The sequence below is a fragment of the Mytilus galloprovincialis genome, chromosome 3 (genome assembly GCF_965363235.1).
Source record: "Mytilus galloprovincialis chromosome 3, xbMytGall1.hap1.1, whole genome shotgun sequence".
Lineage (NCBI taxonomy): Eukaryota > Metazoa > Mollusca > Bivalvia > Mytilida > Mytilidae > Mytilus > Mytilus galloprovincialis.
In genome coordinates, this window is record NC_134840.1 from 25663413 (window position 1) to 25683976 (window position 20564).

General features: G+C 31.2%; 1 protein-coding gene across 1 annotated transcript in view; it reads left to right on the plus strand.

Annotated features, from left to right (window-relative positions):
- The window catches only part of LOC143067526 (nuclear valosin-containing protein-like), a 30817-nt gene extending 10455 nt beyond the window's left edge, over positions 1 to 20362 (plus strand). Inside the window, exons 6-24 of the mRNA XM_076240845.1 lie at positions 397 to 795; positions 1032 to 1095; positions 1229 to 1293; positions 1966 to 2100; positions 2964 to 3065; positions 5682 to 5799; positions 6129 to 6270; positions 6717 to 6854; positions 7565 to 7818; positions 9434 to 9513; positions 10103 to 10225; positions 10501 to 10605; positions 11128 to 11190; positions 11855 to 11977; positions 12456 to 12555; positions 14185 to 14291; positions 14638 to 14714; positions 15314 to 15461; positions 20114 to 20362. Coding sequence (XP_076096960.1) covers positions 397 to 795; positions 1032 to 1095; positions 1229 to 1293; positions 1966 to 2100; positions 2964 to 3065; positions 5682 to 5799; positions 6129 to 6270; positions 6717 to 6854; positions 7565 to 7818; positions 9434 to 9513; positions 10103 to 10225; positions 10501 to 10605; positions 11128 to 11190; positions 11855 to 11977; positions 12456 to 12555; positions 14185 to 14291; positions 14638 to 14714; positions 15314 to 15461; positions 20114 to 20161 — 2391 coding nt within the window. The 3' untranslated portion in view covers positions 20162 to 20362. The remainder of the gene's footprint in view (positions 1 to 396; positions 796 to 1031; positions 1096 to 1228; positions 1294 to 1965; positions 2101 to 2963; positions 3066 to 5681; positions 5800 to 6128; positions 6271 to 6716; positions 6855 to 7564; positions 7819 to 9433; positions 9514 to 10102; positions 10226 to 10500; positions 10606 to 11127; positions 11191 to 11854; positions 11978 to 12455; positions 12556 to 14184; positions 14292 to 14637; positions 14715 to 15313; positions 15462 to 20113) is intronic.
- The last annotated feature ends 202 nt before the right edge of the window (positions 20363 to 20564 follow it).

The window sequence follows — 20564 nt, forward strand, 5'->3', positions numbered from 1 at the left end:
AGAGATAAAACAGAAAACTAACACAAAAACATCTTATTGTAGCTTAAAAAATATGGTGAAAACATGTTATCAAGAAACAAAAGGTATTCCTATGGTTGGTGATTTCAGGTGAAAATATCATTATAAAACACTTTTGGTTTTGCTCACAAACTAGGAAAGAAGAAAAAAATGTGGATTAGATCCAATTTAAAAAAAAAAATTAATGCATTAATTACTCTTTTCAATATGAGATTGACATAGGATGAAGGCATGAACACAAAATACCTTATTTTCATTCTATTTCATTCATTCAGGGATTCCTTAAAGTTTGCTTAATCTTGTTTATTACAAAGACTATTACTATTTATGTCAAACTATATGCAATGATTATATTAAGAAATTTTCTTTTAATTTCAGGATAAGAACTCTATCAATAATATGATGACAAATATGTATAAAAAAACTTCAACACCAAACAGAACAGCTGATCATAACCAGAAACCTTCAAATAAACTCTTCCTTATAGACAGAACAGGAGAAAGGCCCTCACCTTTACAAACAACATTTAATAACTCAATTAAGAATTCAGACGTATTGCTTGAAAATTTGGAAGAAAAAAACGACAGTAAATCAGATATTGTTGTCATTGGTGACAATGATGACTTGTGTGACGATAGCATAGATTTAGCACAGGAAACAGATAGACAGAGTAGACCGGGCTCTGTAGTTAGTGTAGATTTAGCACAGGAATCTGACAGACAAAGTAGAACAGGTTCTATAGTTAATGAATCCATTGGAAACAAAAGATCATTAAAGGTATACCGGTAGCAACAAGTTGATCTTTTGAACCTATTGTTGTAAAAGCATTGATTTCCATACTTATTTTTTATATCTTCTAACCAAATTCTGCTTTAGTTTTGGAAGTTGAAATTACAATATATATCAAAATTCATATAAATAGTGTATTTTGTCTTTATGTCCTGAAATGATTTGGATTTGAAATCAATCTGTTTTAAGCAGGATTTTAAATAGATTTATGTATAAATTTTCAGAAGTCAAGTGCCACACCCAAAAAGAAAAGAAAAAAACAGGACAATGACGAAAAAGAAAAGAAAGGTTAGTGACATGGTGTGCAAAATTTGATTGAAATAATTCTTACAATGAATTTAAGTTAAACATTTAAAAAAATACATGGGCCTTGTGTTATATTTCCTTTTTTTGAAAATTTCATTTGTGTGTTTATTTACAGGTCCAGATGTACAGAAATCTACTGTTACATTTGCTGATATTGGAGGCAATGATGACAAACTAGTGGTAAGTTTGAATATTTAAAGGGCATTAGCTGACAAATTCATGTTCACTGATTTGACCTGAATTCTTATATTTGATTAAAAACACATACTAAATAAAATTGAGAATGGAAATGGGGAATGTGTCAAAAAGAAAACAACCTGACCAAAGAGCGGAAAACAGCAGAAGGCCACAAATGGGTCTTCAATACAGCGAGAAAATCCCCCAACCGGAGGCATGCTTCAGTTGGCCCACATAAAACATTTATTCAAATAACAAAATGTCCAAGAGAAACAATTTACAATACATGAACTCATTATGATGTACAGCATTTTGTGTGTCCTTTAGACTTATTAAACAATCCTCAAGATGACCTCTGAAGACATATATAAAAGAAACCAAAAATGCACATGCAATTGAATGATGATGATTTTTCTACGTCTGATTGATTTCGAGATCTATGTATATCATTGGTTTACCTGTATAAGAATGATTTTTTTGCTGGGCCAAATGTGTCAACAAAATGGTTATGCCTTGTGTATCCCTTGTTTAACTTTTCATTGTTGACATTGCTCAAATATAGAAAATATACCAAAAAGATAACCAAAGTTGTGTATATAGAAGTTACTCATTAGTTTGAAGGTTAAAAAATCTGTTGATTTCAATTACATGATAAAATATTCAACCTTTTTCCAGGAAATATGTAAATTATTGGTACACATGAGACATCCAGAGGTATATCAACAACTGGGAGTAACGCCACCTAGAGGATTTTTATTACATGGACCTCCTGGATGTGGTAAAACACTACTAGCACATGCCATTGCTGGGGTAAGCTGATTAATACATATTTTTCACAAAAGAAATAAGCAAGAAAATAGTAAGTTGACTAGTACATATGTTCATACCCTATCTAGGGGCATTATTTTTTTTGGTATGTGTGTCTGTTTCTTCCACTTCAGGTAGTAGTTTTTGAAGAAGTTGAAGTCCAATCAACTTGAAACTTAGCACGCATGTTCCCTTTGATAGGATCTTTCTAATTCTAATTTAGAGTTTTGACCTCAATTTCACGGTTCACTAAACTTAAGAAATGATATTTAGCAAGTATACATGTTTTGGATAGTTTAATCTACTTCCATTGACAAACTATTACATAACCTTTTTAGGAATACAGCTTCTCTGGAATCCCTCTTTAGAATTTATTTAAACTTTGTCAGAACCATCAATCTACATGTATGATACAATTTTGCACATCCTATTTTTTTTTATGCAAATTATTATTCTTGTGGTTTCCCTATAAAGCAAATCAAAGCTTTAATTAAACAAGTTTCGTTTTCTTGAGGAAGAGTATTTAAACAACATCTGTATCCAAACTGGCCAGCTATCTGTATTCAGGCATGCAGACTTTTCCTGAGGTCCAAATTAGGTGATTTCTTCTATTTCCAACATAAACCTGCAGTTAATGCATGCTTGAATTTGGATAAATTTTTATATGCAAGTAATATGTGTGACAACTAATATTATAATGTGTCTTAAAAAGGTCCATATTAAAATCTTAGTTAGTGAACTGGATTCTTCTTTTTTTCTAAATGAACATTAGTATCAGTCACATAATATCGATGGTAATAAGATTTGCATTTAAGGCTTTCCACTGTATATTCCATATGTAAGCAAGTCATTTCTTATATTTGTAGGAATTAAGTCTTTCGTTTATCAAGATAGCAGCTACAGAAATAGTGTCAGGAGTATCTGGTGAATCAGAAGAGAAAGTACGAGATTTATTTGATAGTGCAGTGGTATGTATCCAATATTTATAGGAGGCTAAAGAGATTTATTTGATAGTGCAGTGGTATGTATCCAATGTTTATAGGAGGCTAAAGAGATTTATTTGATAGTGCAGTGGTATGTATCCAATATTTATAGGAGGCTAAAGAGATAAATTTGATAGTGCAGTGGTATGTATCCAATGTTCATAGGAGGCTAAAGAGATTTATTTGATAGTGCAGTGGTATATATCCAATATTTATAGGAGGCTAAAGAGATTTATTTGATAGTGCAGTGGTATGTATCCAATGTTTATAGGAGGCTAAAGAGATTTATTTGATAGTGCAGTGGTATGTATCCAATATTTATAGGAGGCTAAAGAGATTTATTTGATAGTGCAGTGGTATGTATCCAATATTTATAGGAGGCTAAAGAGATAAATTTGATAGTGCAGTGGTATGTATCCAATGTTCATAGGAGGCTAAAGAGATAAATTTGATAGTGCAGTGGTATGTATCCAATGTTCATAGGAGGCTAAAGAGATAAATTTGATAGTGCAGTGGTATGTATCCAATATTTATAGGAGGCTAAAGAGATTTATTTGATAGTGCAGTGGTATGTATCCAATGTTTATAGGAGGCTAAAGAGATTTATTTGATAGTGCAGTGGTATGTATCCAATATTTATAGGAGGCTAAAGAGATTTATTTGATAGTGCAGTGGTATGTATCCAATGTTTATAGGAGGCTAAAGAGATTTATTTGATAGTGCAGTGGTATGTATCCAATATTTATAGGAGGCTAAAGAGATTTATTTGATAGTGCAGTGGTATGTATCCAATGTTTATAGGAGGCTAAAGAGATTTATTTGATAGTGCAGTGGTATGTATTCAATGTTTATAGGAGGCTAAAGAGATTTATTTGATAGTGCAGTGGTATGTATCCAATGTTTATAGGAGGCTAAAGAGATTTATTTGATAGCGCAGTGGTATGTATCCAATATTTATAGGAGGCTAAAGAGATTTATTTGATAGTGCAGGCTAAAGAGATTTATTTGATAGTGCAGTGGTATGTATTCAATGTTCATAGGAGGCTAAAGAGATTTATTTGATAGTGCAGTGGTATGTATCCAATATTTATAGGAGGCTAAAGAGATTTATTTGATAGTGCAGTGGTATGTATCCAATGTTTATAGGAGGCTAAAGAGATTTATTTGATAGTGCAGTGGTATGTATCCAATGTTTATAGGAGGCTAAAGAGATTTATTTGATAGTGCAGTGGTATGTATCCAATATTTATAGGAGGCTAAAGAGATTTATTTGATAGTGCAGTGGTATGTATCCAATGTTTATAGGAGGCTAAAGAGATTTATTTGATAGTGCAGTGGTATGTATCCAATGTTTATAGGAGGCTAAAGAGATTTATTTGATAGTGCAGTGGTATGTATCCAATGTTTATAGGAGGCTAAAGAGATTTATTTGATAGTGCAGTGGTATGTATCCAATGTTTATAGGAGGCTAAAGAGATTTATTTGATAGTGCAGTGGTATGTATCCAATGTTTATAGGAGGCTAAAGAGATTTATTTGATAGTGCAGTGGTATGTATCCAATATTTATAGGAGGCTAAAGAGATTTATTTGATAGTGCAGTGGTATGTATCCAATGTTTATAGGAGGCTAAAGAGATTTATTTGATAGTGCAGTGGTATGTATCCAATATTTATAGGAGGCTAAAGAGATTTATTTGATAGTGCAGTGGTATGTATCCAATGTTCATAGGAGGCTAAAGAGATTTATTTGATATAGTATGTAAAGAAAATGTATAGATGCAATTTGTTTTGTGACTTTGGAGCAGGGCACCTTTTATTCAGCACTCCTCTAAATGTTTTGAAAATATTTAAACCTCATTAAATTTAGAGTTATTGTAAGGTAATTTTATATGTCACAGTTCCTGTCAGCAAGGCTTATGTCAGTTGTATTAACAATACCATCTCCTTGTGAATTTGTTTCTTTTCCAGCACTGACTTGAATTTTATACTGCAACTAGTTGTGTTTATTTCCTAAATATAATAACACAGCTTTATTTTGTGCCAAGTCAATTTCATCATGGAACACTTTTGTCAAAATCAGAGCTTCATTACAGGATGAAAAAAAGTTTGAAATTTGTGTTTCTATTTTGATTGCTATCTATGTGTTAAACAGTAGTCGGCACTCCTGTGCTGAAATGAATCATCATTGATATGGTCATATTTATAATTTAACTGTTTACAAAACTTTTGAAATTATTTTTGAAATACTTTGGCTTTTCTACCTCAGAAATAGATTACCTGACCTCAGGAATAGATTAACTTAAAGCTGTGTTTGGCAAAACTTTTAGGAATTTTGGTCCTCCATGCTCTTCAACTTCATACTTTATTTGGCCTTTTCAACTTGTTTGGATTCAAGCGTCACTGATGAGTCTATTGAAGACAAAACATGCATCTGGCGAAAATATAAAATTAAATCCTGGTTTTTTTATGAGTTTATTTAAATCAAGTTGCAGTATAAAAACAAAACTGGGAACCCTAGTTTCTCAGCCTCATACAAAAAAAGTTTATATTTTTCTGACATTGACCTAATATTGTATATTGCTATATTTTAATTATACACAGGCTGCTGCACCATGTGTGCTGTTTATAGATGAGATAGATGCCATTACACCAAAGAGAGAAACAGCTTCTAAAGACATGGAGAGAAGGATTGTGGCTCAGTTACTGTCCTGTATGGATGGTAAATGTTACTGAATGTTTTTAAAGTTGCAACAGATACATTGAATGTAACTAACTTTGGTTACAAAATTTACCAATTTCAAACTTAGAAATAGGTGTCACACATCCTGTTTGGGCTACAGTCTCATACATAAAAAGCAATTAAAAAAACAGGAACCTAACAATTACAAGCTCATAGAAATTCATTTCTAATGCAGAAATGTCTTAATTTTTGAAAGATAAAAGTGGTATTGTGTATGAGTTTGATTTTTTGTCTTCTCAGATTTGAATTCCAATACAGATTTTTCTGATTTCATCTTTGAGTTCTAAGACAGATTTTTCTGTTTTCAGATTTGAGTTCTAAGACAGACTTACATGTATTAGTGATAGGAGCTACTAACAGACCTGATTCATTAGACCCTGCATTACGAAGAGCTGGAAGATTTGATAAAGAAATCTGTCTTGGTATTCCAGATGAATCTTCCAGAGAAAGGTAACAGATTGTTTTAACAGTTTATGGAGTCTTGACAGGCATTCACTTAGCAGCTTAATATGTTGGCTTAGCATAAATAAGAATACTGCTGAAAAATACTTAAATCAAGTAAATCTAGTTTTGAATCAATGTCGTTGACAACTAAACAATGAAAGTCAGATATTTTCAGTTACATGTTTGACTGGTGTATGGGCAAAACAGCAGACTCATACATGCTTGTAAACAAAAGAACATTTAGACCTCCATTGACATGGTTAAATGTCTATTTGGTATCCTTCAATGGAAAAAACAACGTGTATATCCATAAAAAATACACATTTAATGATTCACCAATCAGCAGTTGAAAATCTTTACAAATAGTTGTACTTTGAGTTGTAATTAAATACGAAAATAAAAGATTTTAAGTATATGTCTGACAAATGTTAACAGTATTTTCTGTTTAACAGGATTTTAAGAGTATTATGCAGAAATTTAAAACTGGCAGAAAATTTTGACTATAAATTTCTAGCAAGAAATACTCCAGGTTATGTTGGAGCTGACTTAACATCTCTGACTAGGGAAGCTGCCATGGTTGCTGTTAATAGGTATGTAGAGGAAAATCTGGGTAGACTTTAATTACTTATACAAATGATGCCTTGAAATAATATCAAGCTTTGATGTATGATTTTTCTTTTCTATGCTATTAATTTAAGGTGATAAGGGCTATATGTCAGTGAGATAACATTTTATGGGCATCATGTTTTCTAGTCTGTCCATCTGTTTGTCTGTCTGTCTCGCTTCAGGTTAAAGTTATTAGTTAAGGTAGTTTTTGATGAAGTTGAAATCCAATCAACTTGAAACTTAGTGCACATGTTCCCTATGATATGATCTTTCTGATTTTAATGCCAAATTAGAGATTTGACTCCAATTTCACAGTCCACTGAGCATAGCAAATGATAGTGTGATTGGGGCATCTGTGTACTATTAACACATTCTTGTTTTTTTTAAATTTTCTTTTATGATATCGACTTCAGTGAAATAATGAAAGTCACATAAAAAAGAAGTATGATCAAAATTAAAACTGGAAAAGCAGTTAACTCTTTAACCTGAATAAAAGATCATAATAGCAGGAGTACAAGCATGATAATGATAAAGAATGTTCAGTTACTAAAGGCTAGCTCAGTGTAATTATCCTGCTGATGTGATACATGTTATCCTATTTTCTTACTGTTTTAATTAATACATAATGTTGATAAAAACAAATTAAGAGGAAAGGAAATATATATAATTGTTAATGACCTATGTTTTAATATAGGGTGTTCAGTGACTTGCAGAAAAGCCTAGTAACAAATCCTATTGAACAGAAAACAGATTCAGCTAACTCAGTAGTTTCTGATATATCAACTGACCAAACTGGTGGTGGTTTAGTCAATAGTACAGGTAATGGTCAATCAGCAAGTGACCAAAGTGTACCAGATACTACTGAAGATATGGAAACAGAAACAAGCAGCATTTGTATAGAAGAGAAACCTAAAGATGTAAATTTCAAATCATTAACACTTATAGATGGTAAGATTATAGTTTTAAGTGTACCAATATGTTCTTCTCTAATGTCAGCCCTCTGTGCAGGTGCTATCATGAAGTGAATAGTTACAATCCATTTTTTTTTCATGACAGTTGATTACTTAAAACACAACTATAGACATAAGACATAAAACATATCATTGAAAAAAATCTGATATGTTAGCAGGCTTCTTTTTACAAAATGAGCTGGTTTGGCATGTTATTGTATAAGGAATAAGATTTTAAACAGTTTTACAAAAACCCTTTTGTTTCATGGCTGAAATAGTTGCAATGATATATAATGTTCTTGTCACATGTTTGCATTAACAGTTTTAATTTAATTTAGTAATTGCATCAAAACTAGCAAGGTTAACATAGAAGAAATGCTAGTCAAAATTTGAAAAATGCCAGGTGTGCAATCAGTGTATTTGAAGAGTCAAGGTCATTGGTATTCAACTGATGATATGAAATCGTGATTGTGTGCTAACATTGTCAGATCAACAATTAATACAGAAAGAAGCATTTAAATTATAAATTACAAGAGATATTGAAAAAATTCTAAAAAAGGATCAATTTAACTGAAAAATAATGGGATATTTAGGATTTCTGAATCGTCTTACTATTAATTGTATAGTATTTTCTTGATGCAAGTAGCTAAATTTCATTAATTAAATGTGAATATTATGCTTTAAGCATTATTTTATTACACAAATAGCGCTGCATCTGTGGTTTCATCGTAGCATGCTGGCCTTACTAGTTTAATCTACAGATTTTGAAATTGTTATCTTCTGCACACAGCAAGAGCAAAGACTATTAAAAAAAAAGAAAATTTGGTATGATTGACAATGAGATAACTCTCCTAGAGACCAAAATAACACAGAAGTTAACAACTATAGGTCACCATATGGCCTTCAACGATGAGCAAAGCCCATACTGCATATTCAGCTATAAAAGGCCCCGAAATGACACATGTAAAACAATTCAAAAGAGAAACTAACGGACTAATATATGTACAAAAAATGAACGAAAAACAAATATGCAACACATAAACAAAGGACAACCCCTGAATTACAGGCTCCTGATTTGGGACAGACACATACATACAGAATGTGGCAGGGTTAAACATGTTAGCTGGATCCCAACACTCCCCTAACCTGGACAGTGGTATAACAGTACAACATAAGAACAAACTATAAAAATCAGTTGAAAAAGGTTTAACTAATCAGATAGACAATAATACAAGTGGACGTGGCCGTGTACTTGTACATCCCAACAACAAAAAGACACTAGGTACAGATCTAAGAGCACTCTAAGTTAACTGACAGCTAGTTCAAAGCCACTAATAACTAATAAAAAAATAATGCATCTTAGACTAAATAGTTGACATGGAGTCAAAATAATGTGATGGAATATGATAACGTGTCTTCCTAGAGACTTATGTCTTGTGATCTAGAGGTGAAAATTTTCACCCTACTGAGCCTTAATACAAAGTAAGGTATTTTCATTGAAAATAACCATGATATCATCTGGAATATGCAATTTCATATTTTCAATTACACATTTTAAAAGATGATTGAGCAATTATACATAAAAATAAACATTTTTTTTTTTTTTTTTTTAGCATTATCATGGCTTAAAGAATTCCCCCCATTAACCAATGAACAGTTACAGACTTTGAATATAAATCTGCAAGATTTTGAGGCAAGTAAAATAATCAGTATTCTGTAAAAATATGTATACGGTATATACCATTCATGATTTATACCCTTTATTAGTGGAAACATTGCTAAATCTGTTGTTTCCATTCTCTAACTTTAGTGTTCCTCAACCAATGTTGTGAAATTCAAAAACAATGCTAAGTACCACAAAACACAGATCTTGTTCGAAATTGAGTAGCATCACTTATACCTTTCATGAGTTATCCCCTTTATAAACCTAAAAATTTCTAAATATGTTGTTTCCATTCTCTAACTTTAGTTTGCTTCAACCAAAGACTTTGAAACTTATATACAATGCTTATTACAAATTTAAATAAACACAGATCAATGTCAAAATTGGGTAGCACCACTTCTGAAGTGTCCCTTTAAACTTACTAAATCTGTCATTTCTATTCTGTAACATTAATTTGCCTCAACCAAATGATATGCAACTCATACACAATGCCTGAAATCGCAAAACAGTCTTAAAAACAAGAATCTTGCATCTGTGTGTTGAAGTTGACTGATGCATATTCACAAGGAGGGACATATATGGCTCATAGACACATTCATTTATTTTTTAATTAATTTAGGAAGCTTTAAAACATGTTCAGCCTTCTGCCAAAAGAGAAGGATTTGCTACCATACCAGATGTTACATGGGATGATATAGGTGCTCTTCATGCTGTTAGAGAAGATCTACAACTAGCTATTTTGGTATGAATTATTGTTGTCAGTTTTTATTGTAAAGTCATTTGAAAGTCTTTAATCTGACATAAAAAATTACCTCTTCAGTGACATTAATAAACTGTTTTAAATTTTCTGTTTATTAAAGGGATGAAAAAAAATAGATGATATTTATTTGTTTTGAATTTTTATTAAAAGAACAATTTACCTGACATATGTTTCTATTGTAGATATGTACTCTTATCCGTTTCGAAAATGACTTTCAATGTCTAATAGCTATTCTATTATAAATTTGACATAAATAGGCACCAGTTAGACACCCAGAAGCATTTAAAGATTTAGGTTTATCTAAAGCTCAAGGCATACTGTTGGCAGGACCACCTGGATGTGGAAAAACTTTACTGGCAAAGGTAATCTTTATCTAACTTTTAAGTTCAAAATTTATACACCTTGGGGTTAAGACAAAATCAGGGGTAAAAGGATGTCCTTTGGCCAAAAAGAATCACCTTTTTGTATCTGAGTCAATGACAGGCAAATTAACAAACTTTTAATATGGATCTCCTGATTTTTGCACAAAGAAAGGTTATGTGGAAGGCTTAAAATCAAATATACATTGGTTGTAGCCTACAAATAAGAATAAATTGAATGTTTTCGCTAAATCAGTCACTAAAATTTCAAAACCACTCGGAATTGACAGGTGTTTGTTTAACATAGGTTTCTTGATGTCCTGATACAAACAGGTTTTACTGTATTTTAAAAATTGTGTACTGTTGTAGCATCAGTTTTTGTGATTGATTGTTTGTTGTGGTAAACATCACTTTAAAGTGGTGGTAAGTTTTTATTGATGGAGAAAGCATGAGTGCCCTAAGAGTACCTTTGTCAGGAACTTATAATAACACAAATAGTTCTTAGTAAAATTTGTTTAATTTCAGGCAGTAGCAAATGAATCTGGAATCAACTTCATATCGGTGAAGGGACCCGAACTATTAAACATGGTAAGTTATAACTTCATTTATAATCTACATAGCTTTTGATAATTTTTCAACAAATCAAATGAAAATTATTTATATGATAGGAAGACATTGAAATATTGAAATATGTAAATTATTTATAATTATAATAGTTTTAATAGATATAAGAAGATGTGGTATGAGTGCCAATGAGACAACTTTCCATCCAAGTCATAAATTGTAAAAGTAAGCCATTATAGGTTAAAGTACGGTCTTAAACACTTCACCTTGGCAGAACACAGAACAGCAAGTATGAAGGGCCCAAAAAAATGACCAGTGTAAAACCATTCAAACCGGAAAACCAATGGTCTTATCTATGTAAAAAAAATAAGAAAGAGAAACACTTATGAACTACATCAACAAACAACTACCACTGAACATCAGATGTTAATAGTACGTTTGATCATGAACTGTAAATGACGTATTTTATGCAAGATATTGACACCAGTAATGAAGTTTACAAATATTTTATAATAGTCTTACATGTTTAATTTGTAAAAATATTTGTATATAAACACAGTATGTAGGAGAAAGTGTAACATTATTTGTATATAAACACAGTATGTAGGAGAAAGTGTAACATTATTTGTATATAAACACAGTATATATATGTAGGAGAAAGCGTAACATAATTTGTATATAAACACAGTATGTAGGAGAAAGTGAGAGAGCAGTGAGACAGGTATTCCAGAGAGCCAGGAATTCATCACCATGTGTTATATTCTTTGATGAATTAGATGCCTTATGTCCAAGAAGGTCCGACTCTGGAGAGGTATAGTACTAGTTGTTTTGTTATCACCTGACCTTTTATAAAATTGTTAAGCTTTTATCGAATAATTAAATCGGTAAATAAATTTGAATTAGAAAAAAATATATATTGGCAACTGATGATATAAAAATAATCAATAATAGTCCTGAACGACCAGGGGATGAGCATTTTCAAAACAATATTTTATGGTTTGCAATATTCTTTATGGTTTTTACTGTTATTGATTAAAGATGTCACAAACATAGTAAAACTATAAATAACAACATATGAAGTAGGACAGCAGTTAGAAATCATCAAAAATCTGATGGATAACTGGATACCATAAAAAGAAAGAAGAAGGACGTATAGTAAATATTAGCAGTACAAATATAAGCATAAATATGAAATGTGAAACAAATTTTTACAAATATTGTTATTGAAAAAAGTTTTTGCATGAGAGATAATTATTATACATGTATTTGTTTATTTTGATGTGTTACAGGGTGGATCCAGTGTACGAGTAGTAAACCAGCTGTTAACAGAGATGGATGGTTTAGAGGAGAGGAAGAGTGTATTTATAATGGGGGCTACTAATAGACCTGGTAGGATAGAGTTTTAATTCCCCTAATGATGAATCATATTTAAAAAATATTGTTCAGAGATAGATTGCTTATATTTTTAGCTGAAGTGAGCTTTTCTCATCACTTGGCGTCAGTCGTTCATTGTCGTTGTCCATCATCGTTAACTTTTACAAAAATCTTCTCCTCTGAAATTACGGGGCCAAACTTAAAATCTGTCATGGGGTAAAATTGTTCATCAAGTCAGGATCTATCTGCCCTGAAATTTTCAGATGAATCGGACAACCGGTTGTTGGGTTGCTGCCCCTGAATTGGTAATTTTAAGGAAATTTTTCAGTTATTATCTTGAATATTATTATAGATAGAGATAAACTGAAAACAGCAATAATGTTCAGCAAAGTAGGATCTACAAATAAATCATCATGACCAAAATGGTTAGTTGACTGCTTTTTAGGAGTTATTGCCCTTTATAGTCATTTTTTACCAATTTTCATAAATTTTGTAATCTTTTACAAAAATCTTCTCCTCTGAAACTACTTGCCCAAATTTAACCATACTTGGCCACAATCATCATTGGGTATCTAGTTTAAAAAAAGTGTAGGATGACCTGCCAAACGAACCAAGATGGCCACCATGGCTAAAAATAGAACATAGGGGTAAAATGTAGATTTTGGCTTATAAGTCTGAAACCAAAGCATTTAGAACAAAAAGGGGTTAAATCGTTTATCTAGTCAATATCTATCTACCCTTAAATTTTCAGATGAATTGGACAGCTGGTTGTTGGGTTGCTGCCCCCAATAGGTAATTTTTAAGGAAATTTTGGTTATTATCTTGAATACTATTATAGATAGAGATAAACTGTAAAAAGCAATAATGTTCAGCAAAATAAGATCTACAATTAATATTAAGTCAAAATGACCAAAATGGTCAGTTGACCCCTTAAGGAGTTACTGCCCTTTATAGTCAATTTTTAACTATTTTCATTAATTAGATAAATTTTTGTAAGTTTTTACAAAATATTTTCCTCTGTAACTAAAGTGCCAAGTTTATTACAGATAGAGAAAATTGTAAGTAGCAAGAATGTTCAGTAAAGTAAGATCTACAAACATATCACCATCACCAAAACACAATTTTGTCATGAATCCATCTGTGTCCTTTGTTTAATATGCACATAGACCAAGGTGTGCGACACAGGTTAAAGAGCCTTTAGTTTAATGATATATCTATAAATCTAAACGAAATTGTTGATGATATCAAATTTCTAGATCCAAACAAGGCATATAAGGAAACTTAACTAGAAGCAGCATGTTAGGATGTATACCTCCTACTCTTGTTTCAATGATGTTTGAATTTTTTCATATTTTTTCTAATTATATTGGTTTTTGATAGAAACTTGTGAAAGACCTTTGATATTTGTAATGCTTTTGTATTAACATCTGAATACATGCATCTCAATTTAAACTCTTTACCCATATTCTAACAAATTTGATGTATGTGCAATTTTCTGATGGGTTGAATTTTATTGATTTATTATTACTTACAAAGGGATGCAGTAATATGGCAGTTTGCTGGTAAACAAGACCGACATATATTTGTGTCACCAGTTTTATATATTGTGAACTGTTCTTTATTTTGTTTTAAAATATTTTACAGATATAATAGACCCTGCCATTTTAAGGCCAGGCAGGTTAGATAAGACGTTGTATGTAGGATTGCCTTGTCCTGATGACAGATTAGATATACTCAAAACTATCACCAGGGTATATATTTATTTCTTCTACACATCCTTAGGATAATACGAAAATCTACACCCTCCATGCTTAAGCTTATTTATTTATTATATTAGCTCCTAGAAAAAAGGTCATGTCCATACATATAAAATGATGTGTGTATTAACACAAGCCTTAATAAAAAGTTTTAAACTTTCTGTAATGATGAAATGAAGAAATATCTCAAGAAATGTAAACAGATTCTGTGCAAATTAATATGGAATAGTTCCCATTGTACCTGTCTTTGAAAGTACTGGCATTTTCTAAATCCTACAAAACTAATTCCTGTAAAAAAGTATCAAATTAATGTTTAATATTTTATGCTTTTTGCATTCAGAATGGAACAAAACCCAAACTTTCAATGGATGTAGATTTAGAATCCTTAGCTAAAGATGAAAGGTGTAATTGTTTTACGTAAGTATTTACATATCTTCAATTTTAACCCTGTAAAGATCAAAAATATTTGATGAAAGGGATTTTGTAAATGAGGATTCAATTGTCTAGAGTAAAGTTCCTATCTCTAGTTATATCTTGAAAAGTTTTGTAATAAATTGTTAAAACTGTACTTAAAACAAACTTAGTTTGCTTAGCTTGGAGACATTGACTAGATTAAAGATAAGGTACAACAGAAAGAGTTTATTATTGAGGTGTTTTAATTTGAATCCCTCTTACTGAAACTACTGGTCTTGGATTAGGAAAATTTCTTGACAGTAGTACTGGTTCATTTGATTGATGAAAAAAATTGCTGACCTTTCAGATTTTGTCATAATTTTTAATATGCATTTATTATGGTTTATTAACTATGAGTTACAGATCTTAGTTACATTTTGTAAAATTGATGAATCATACCACAAGTCATACTATATTTGACTATACTGTGTAATAGCATAGTATTTTTATGATAAAAAAAAGGTGTGTATACATACGAAATTTAATTGGTTAAAGGCAATGGTATAAAACTGTTTAGAAAATATTCTTCTATGAATTTACTTAATTAACACTATCTTTTTCAGAGGAGCAGATTTAGCAGCCTTAGTAAGAGAAGCTTCAATGTCTGCTTTAAAAGTTATGATATCTAGTCAGGGTACAAGTACAATAGAAGTAAATAAGGAGCATTTCAATACAGCATTCACAAGAGTCAGACCCTCTGTATCACAAAAAGTAAGTCTCTTTAACAAAACAAAAGGATATATGGAACCCTCTGTGTTACAAACAGGAATTATCTTTAACATTACACAAGGTTTAAGTCAGATCCTCTGTATCACAAAAAGTAAGTTTCTTTAACAAAACAAAAGGATAAAATGGAACCTTTTGTGTTACAAGCAGGAATTTTCTTTAACATCTTTAACATTTATACACAAAGCAAAAATAAAACCCTCTGTGTTACAAACAGGAATTTTCTTTAACATTACACGAGGCTAAAGTCAGACCCTCTGTATCACGAAAAGTAAGTTTCTTTAGCAATGCAAAAATTGTCAAAACTTAAATGATCAGATACATGTATTTACAAAAATACTTGTCTTAGAGAAGGTAAAACATTTCTGAGCCACCAAGTATTTTTTTGGATTAAAAAAAAATCAAAACTATAAGCTTCCAGCAATTAATCAATTGACAATCTAAAAGACTATGGTTTATTTTTAGCTCACTTGGCCCGAAGGGCCAAGTGAGCTTTTCCCATCACTTGGCGTCCGTCGTCCGTCGTCCGTCGTCGTTAACTTTTACAAAAATCTTCTCCTCTGAAACTACTGGGCCAAATTAAACCAAACTTGGCCACAATCATCATTGGGGTATCTAGTTTAAAAAATGTGTGGCGTGACCCGGCCAACCAACCAAGATGGCCGCCATGGCTAAAAATAGAACATAGGGGTAAAATGCAGTTTTTGGCTTATAACTCAAAAACCAAAGCATTTAGAGCAAATCTGACATGGGGTAAAATTGTTTATCAGGTGAAGATCTATCTGCCCTCAAATTTTGAAATAAATCCGACAACCCGTTATTGGGTTGCTGCCCCTGAACTGGTAATTTTAGGGAATTTTTGCTGTTTTTGGCTATTATCTTGAATATTATTATAGATAGAGATAAACTTTAAACAGCAATAATGTTCAGCAAAGTAAGATTTACAAATAAGTCAACATGACCAAAATGGTCAGTTGACCCCTATAGGAGTTATTGACCTTTATAGTCAATTTTTAACCATTTTTCGTAAATCTTGGTAATCTTTTACAAAAATCTTCTCCTCTGAAACTACTGGGCCAAATTAATCCAAACTTAGCCACAATCATCTTTGGGATATCTAGTTTAAAAAATGTGTGGAGTGACCCGGTCAACCAACCAAGATGGCCGCCATGGCTAAAAATAGAACATAGGGGTAAAATGCAGTTTTTGGCTTATAACTCAAAAACCAAAGCATTTAGAGCCAATCTGACATGCGGTAAAAGTGTGTATCAGGTCTAAATCTATCTGTCCTGAAATTTTCAGATGAATCGGACAACCTGTTGTTGGGTTGCTGCCCCTGAATTGGTAATTTTAAGAAAATTTTGCTGTTTTTGGTTATTATCTTGAATTTTATTATAGATAGAGATAAACTGTAAACAGCAATAATGTTCAGCAAAGTAAGATTTACAAATAAGTCAGCATGACCAAAATGGTCAGTTGACCCCTGAAGGAGTTATTGCCCTTTATAGTCAATTTCTAACCATTTTTTCGTAAATCTTAGTAATCTTTTACAAAAATCTTCTTCTCTGAAACTACTGGGCCAAATTAAACTAAACTTGGCCACAATCATCATAGGGGTAACTTGTTTAAAAAATGTGTGGCGTGACCCGGCCAACCAACCAAGATGGCCGCCATGGCTAAAAATAGAACATAGGGGTAAAATGCAGTTTTTGGCTTATAACTCAAAAACCAAAGCATTTAGAGCAAATCTGGAATGGGGTAAAATTGTTTATCAGGTCAAGATCTATCTGCCCTCAAATTTTCAGATGAATCCGACAACCTGTTATTGGGTTGCTGCCCCTGAATTGGTAATTTTAGGGAATTTTTGCTGTTTTTGGCTATTATCTTGAATATTATTATAGATAGAGATAAACTGTATAGAGCAATAACGTTCAGCAAAATAATATCTACAAATAAGTTTTGCATGACCAAAATAGTCAATTGACCCCTTAAGGAGTTATTGCCCTTTATAGTTAATTTTTAACATTTTTCATAAATTTTTGTAAATTTTTAGAAAATATTTTCCACTGTAATTACTGGGCCAAGTTCATTATAGATAGAGATAATTGTAGCAACAAGAATGTTTAGTAAAATAAGATCTACAAACACATCACTATCACCAAAACACAATTTTGTCATGAATTTATCCGTGTCCATTGTTTAATATGCACAAGACCAAGGTGAGCGACACAGGCTCTTTAGAGCCTCTAGTTATATGTATCTCCCAAAATGAAAAAAATCTCATGTCATCTAACTGAAATGATATTACATGTATATGGTGTATAAAAGCAGGATACAATATCAAAACACATGAGACCTTCAATATGGAACAAAACTTCTCACTTCATTGCAAGGGGAAGACAGTTCCTAGCACTGATTTGAGAAGTTTCACACAAAATTATTTTTTAGATTGAAGAGTTCAAAGATAAGACAGAACTGAAAATAGCTTTTGCGTTTTAAACCCTTGAGATAAATTCTTTCATAATAAGCAATTGGCTTTTCACCTGCCAAAAATTGTACATATAGTTAGTTTGATTGATGAGTATACAGTGTGATGCGTTTTCAGATTCATCACTCTACAATTTTCTGTTTACCTTATGATTTTAAAGGAGCAGGGGTATCATTATAAGTGAGCAGTATCTCACAGATTAACATGTTTTGTTAAATCAAATTTGCAGATATTAAAAAGTACATTTCACTAAAATTTGATAATCTATTTTTAATAATCATTGTTGATGCCCATGACAAATGATTTCTAACAATAATAATTAATCTTAAAACTATAGAATTAAAAAAATTTGAGATACATATCTTTGCATGATTCAGTATGGTTTTGCAAAAGTTTAAAACAAATGATGAATTTTAATTAAGTTTCAAATTGATTTAATTTTGACAGTAATGTTGAAATAATAAATTACATAATTTATTTATTTGAAATTTGACTTACTAGAGTACATTCAAAAGTAAGTAAGCAAGTACAAATAGTTTACAAGCTATTTTTGATAATCATATCCATGCTAAATGATTACTAACAATAATGATTAATTTTTAAACTAGAGTACATTCAAAAGTAAGTTAGCAAGTACAAATAGTTTATAAGCTCATAGTTGTTTAAATCATATTCATGCTAAACGATTTCTTACAGTAATAATTAATCTTTAAACTATAGTCTTTGGATTTTCAATGCGTTAAAAAAGAATTGAGATATGTATCTTTGTAGGATTCAGTATGGTTTTCCAATATTTAAATGAAATGTTGGATCTTAATTTAGTTTCAAATTAGTTTTGTTTTGATCAGAAATATTGATATAATTACATAACCATCTGTGCTGCCTCAGGTTAATTTTTTTGGTCAAGGTAGTCTTTGATGAAGTTGAAGTCCAATCAATTTGAAACTTGGTTCACATGTTCCCTATGATATGATCTTTCTAATTTGAATGTCAAATTCAAATTTTTACTCCAATATCACTGTCCACTGAACATAGAAAATGATAGTGCAAATGGGGCATCTGTGTACTATGGACACATTCTTGTTTACAATACTAATAAATCTTAAAACTATTTCTGTAGATTTTCAATGCCTTTCAAAAAATCTAGATGTATATCTGTGTATGGTTATGCAATATCTAAATTTGATCAGAAATGTTGATAAAGCTACATAACTTTAAAATTGGACTTATTAGAGTACATTCAAGTGTAAGAAACCAACAATATTTTATATAAAGAGTTGGCACACACAATTGGTTATCCCTGCAATCTACCAACTATTGTACAAATAAAAGGTACACAAATACATTTTGCCTTATTTGTACTTGTACAAATGAAGTTTCCTGTTATCACGCTCCCATGTTGTGCAAGCTGTAATGCAGATATTTCTTTTTACATTTTTACATAACAGTTCATTTTGGGGTCCTCTTAGCGGTCCCCATTTATATTATGTCAATTTCTTTGAGATAATTATTTGGATTTAAACAATTAAAGTTTCAAGTGCAGTTTGTAAAATGCAGGTTAAAAAAAATATATGTACTAGCTAGCTTTATGTCCTGTTTCTTTACCTCAAACATATAATTTTTATATTTTCTGACAATGTACATATATCGCATATAACAATAAAAAGAGTTTATAAAGCTGTAACAATCAGAGACCAAGAGAAGTTGTTAATTTATTTAACTGAGACTGTCAAATATGAGCCATCAATACTGAATTCCCCTATATAACAAAACATTAAGATATAACCACTGAAAACCATGAATATTAAATATAATTTAGACAAGTACATGTGGGTTTGAAAGGATGGTTGTCAATAGTTGGTTTATGGATTTGTTTTAACAAGATTTTATTTAACTAACATTCTGTATATAAATTGGCCTTGGTCTCACTTTTTACACCCAGCTGTCAGGTTTTACATATGGGGATTATGTTTGCATCTAATAGTTTTTGTTTGACCTTGACCAAAGTTTTAGAATTTATTAACTAAATATTTCAACAGGCGAGGTATCATGTGAACTCCTGTTTTATTTAGTTTTTATTAGCAATATATTATTATTGTGAAAAATAAAACAATGTTTTTTTTTTATTAATTGATTTTTTAATTTTTAGGAACAACTAAAATATGCAAAGTTAAAAGAACAGTTACAGAATGGATGATATCAAATAAAATTAAATCTTGATTGCTGTGTAACTTTTGAAGCCCAAATATGTTTACAGAGCTCTTCATATTGGCCAGTGAAAAAAAACCATTGTGCAATGTGGTCTTTAACAAGGTAGACAAGCTTAGGATCAAATATCATCTTGATGCAGAAAATAAATAGATGATGCTACCAGAAAAATAAAGGTTTAAAGCCATAATGAATTTGTTGTGATTTTAATATTAAGGAAAAAGTAAAATTACAAAAATACCGTACTCAGTGGACGATTCAAAACAGAAACTTTGTAATTAACATGATCAAATGGCAAAATCAAAAGCTCAGTCATCAAACAAATGGATAAAAACTGTCATATTCCTGACTTATTTCAGGCATTTTCTTGCGTAGAAAATGTTGGATTTAAC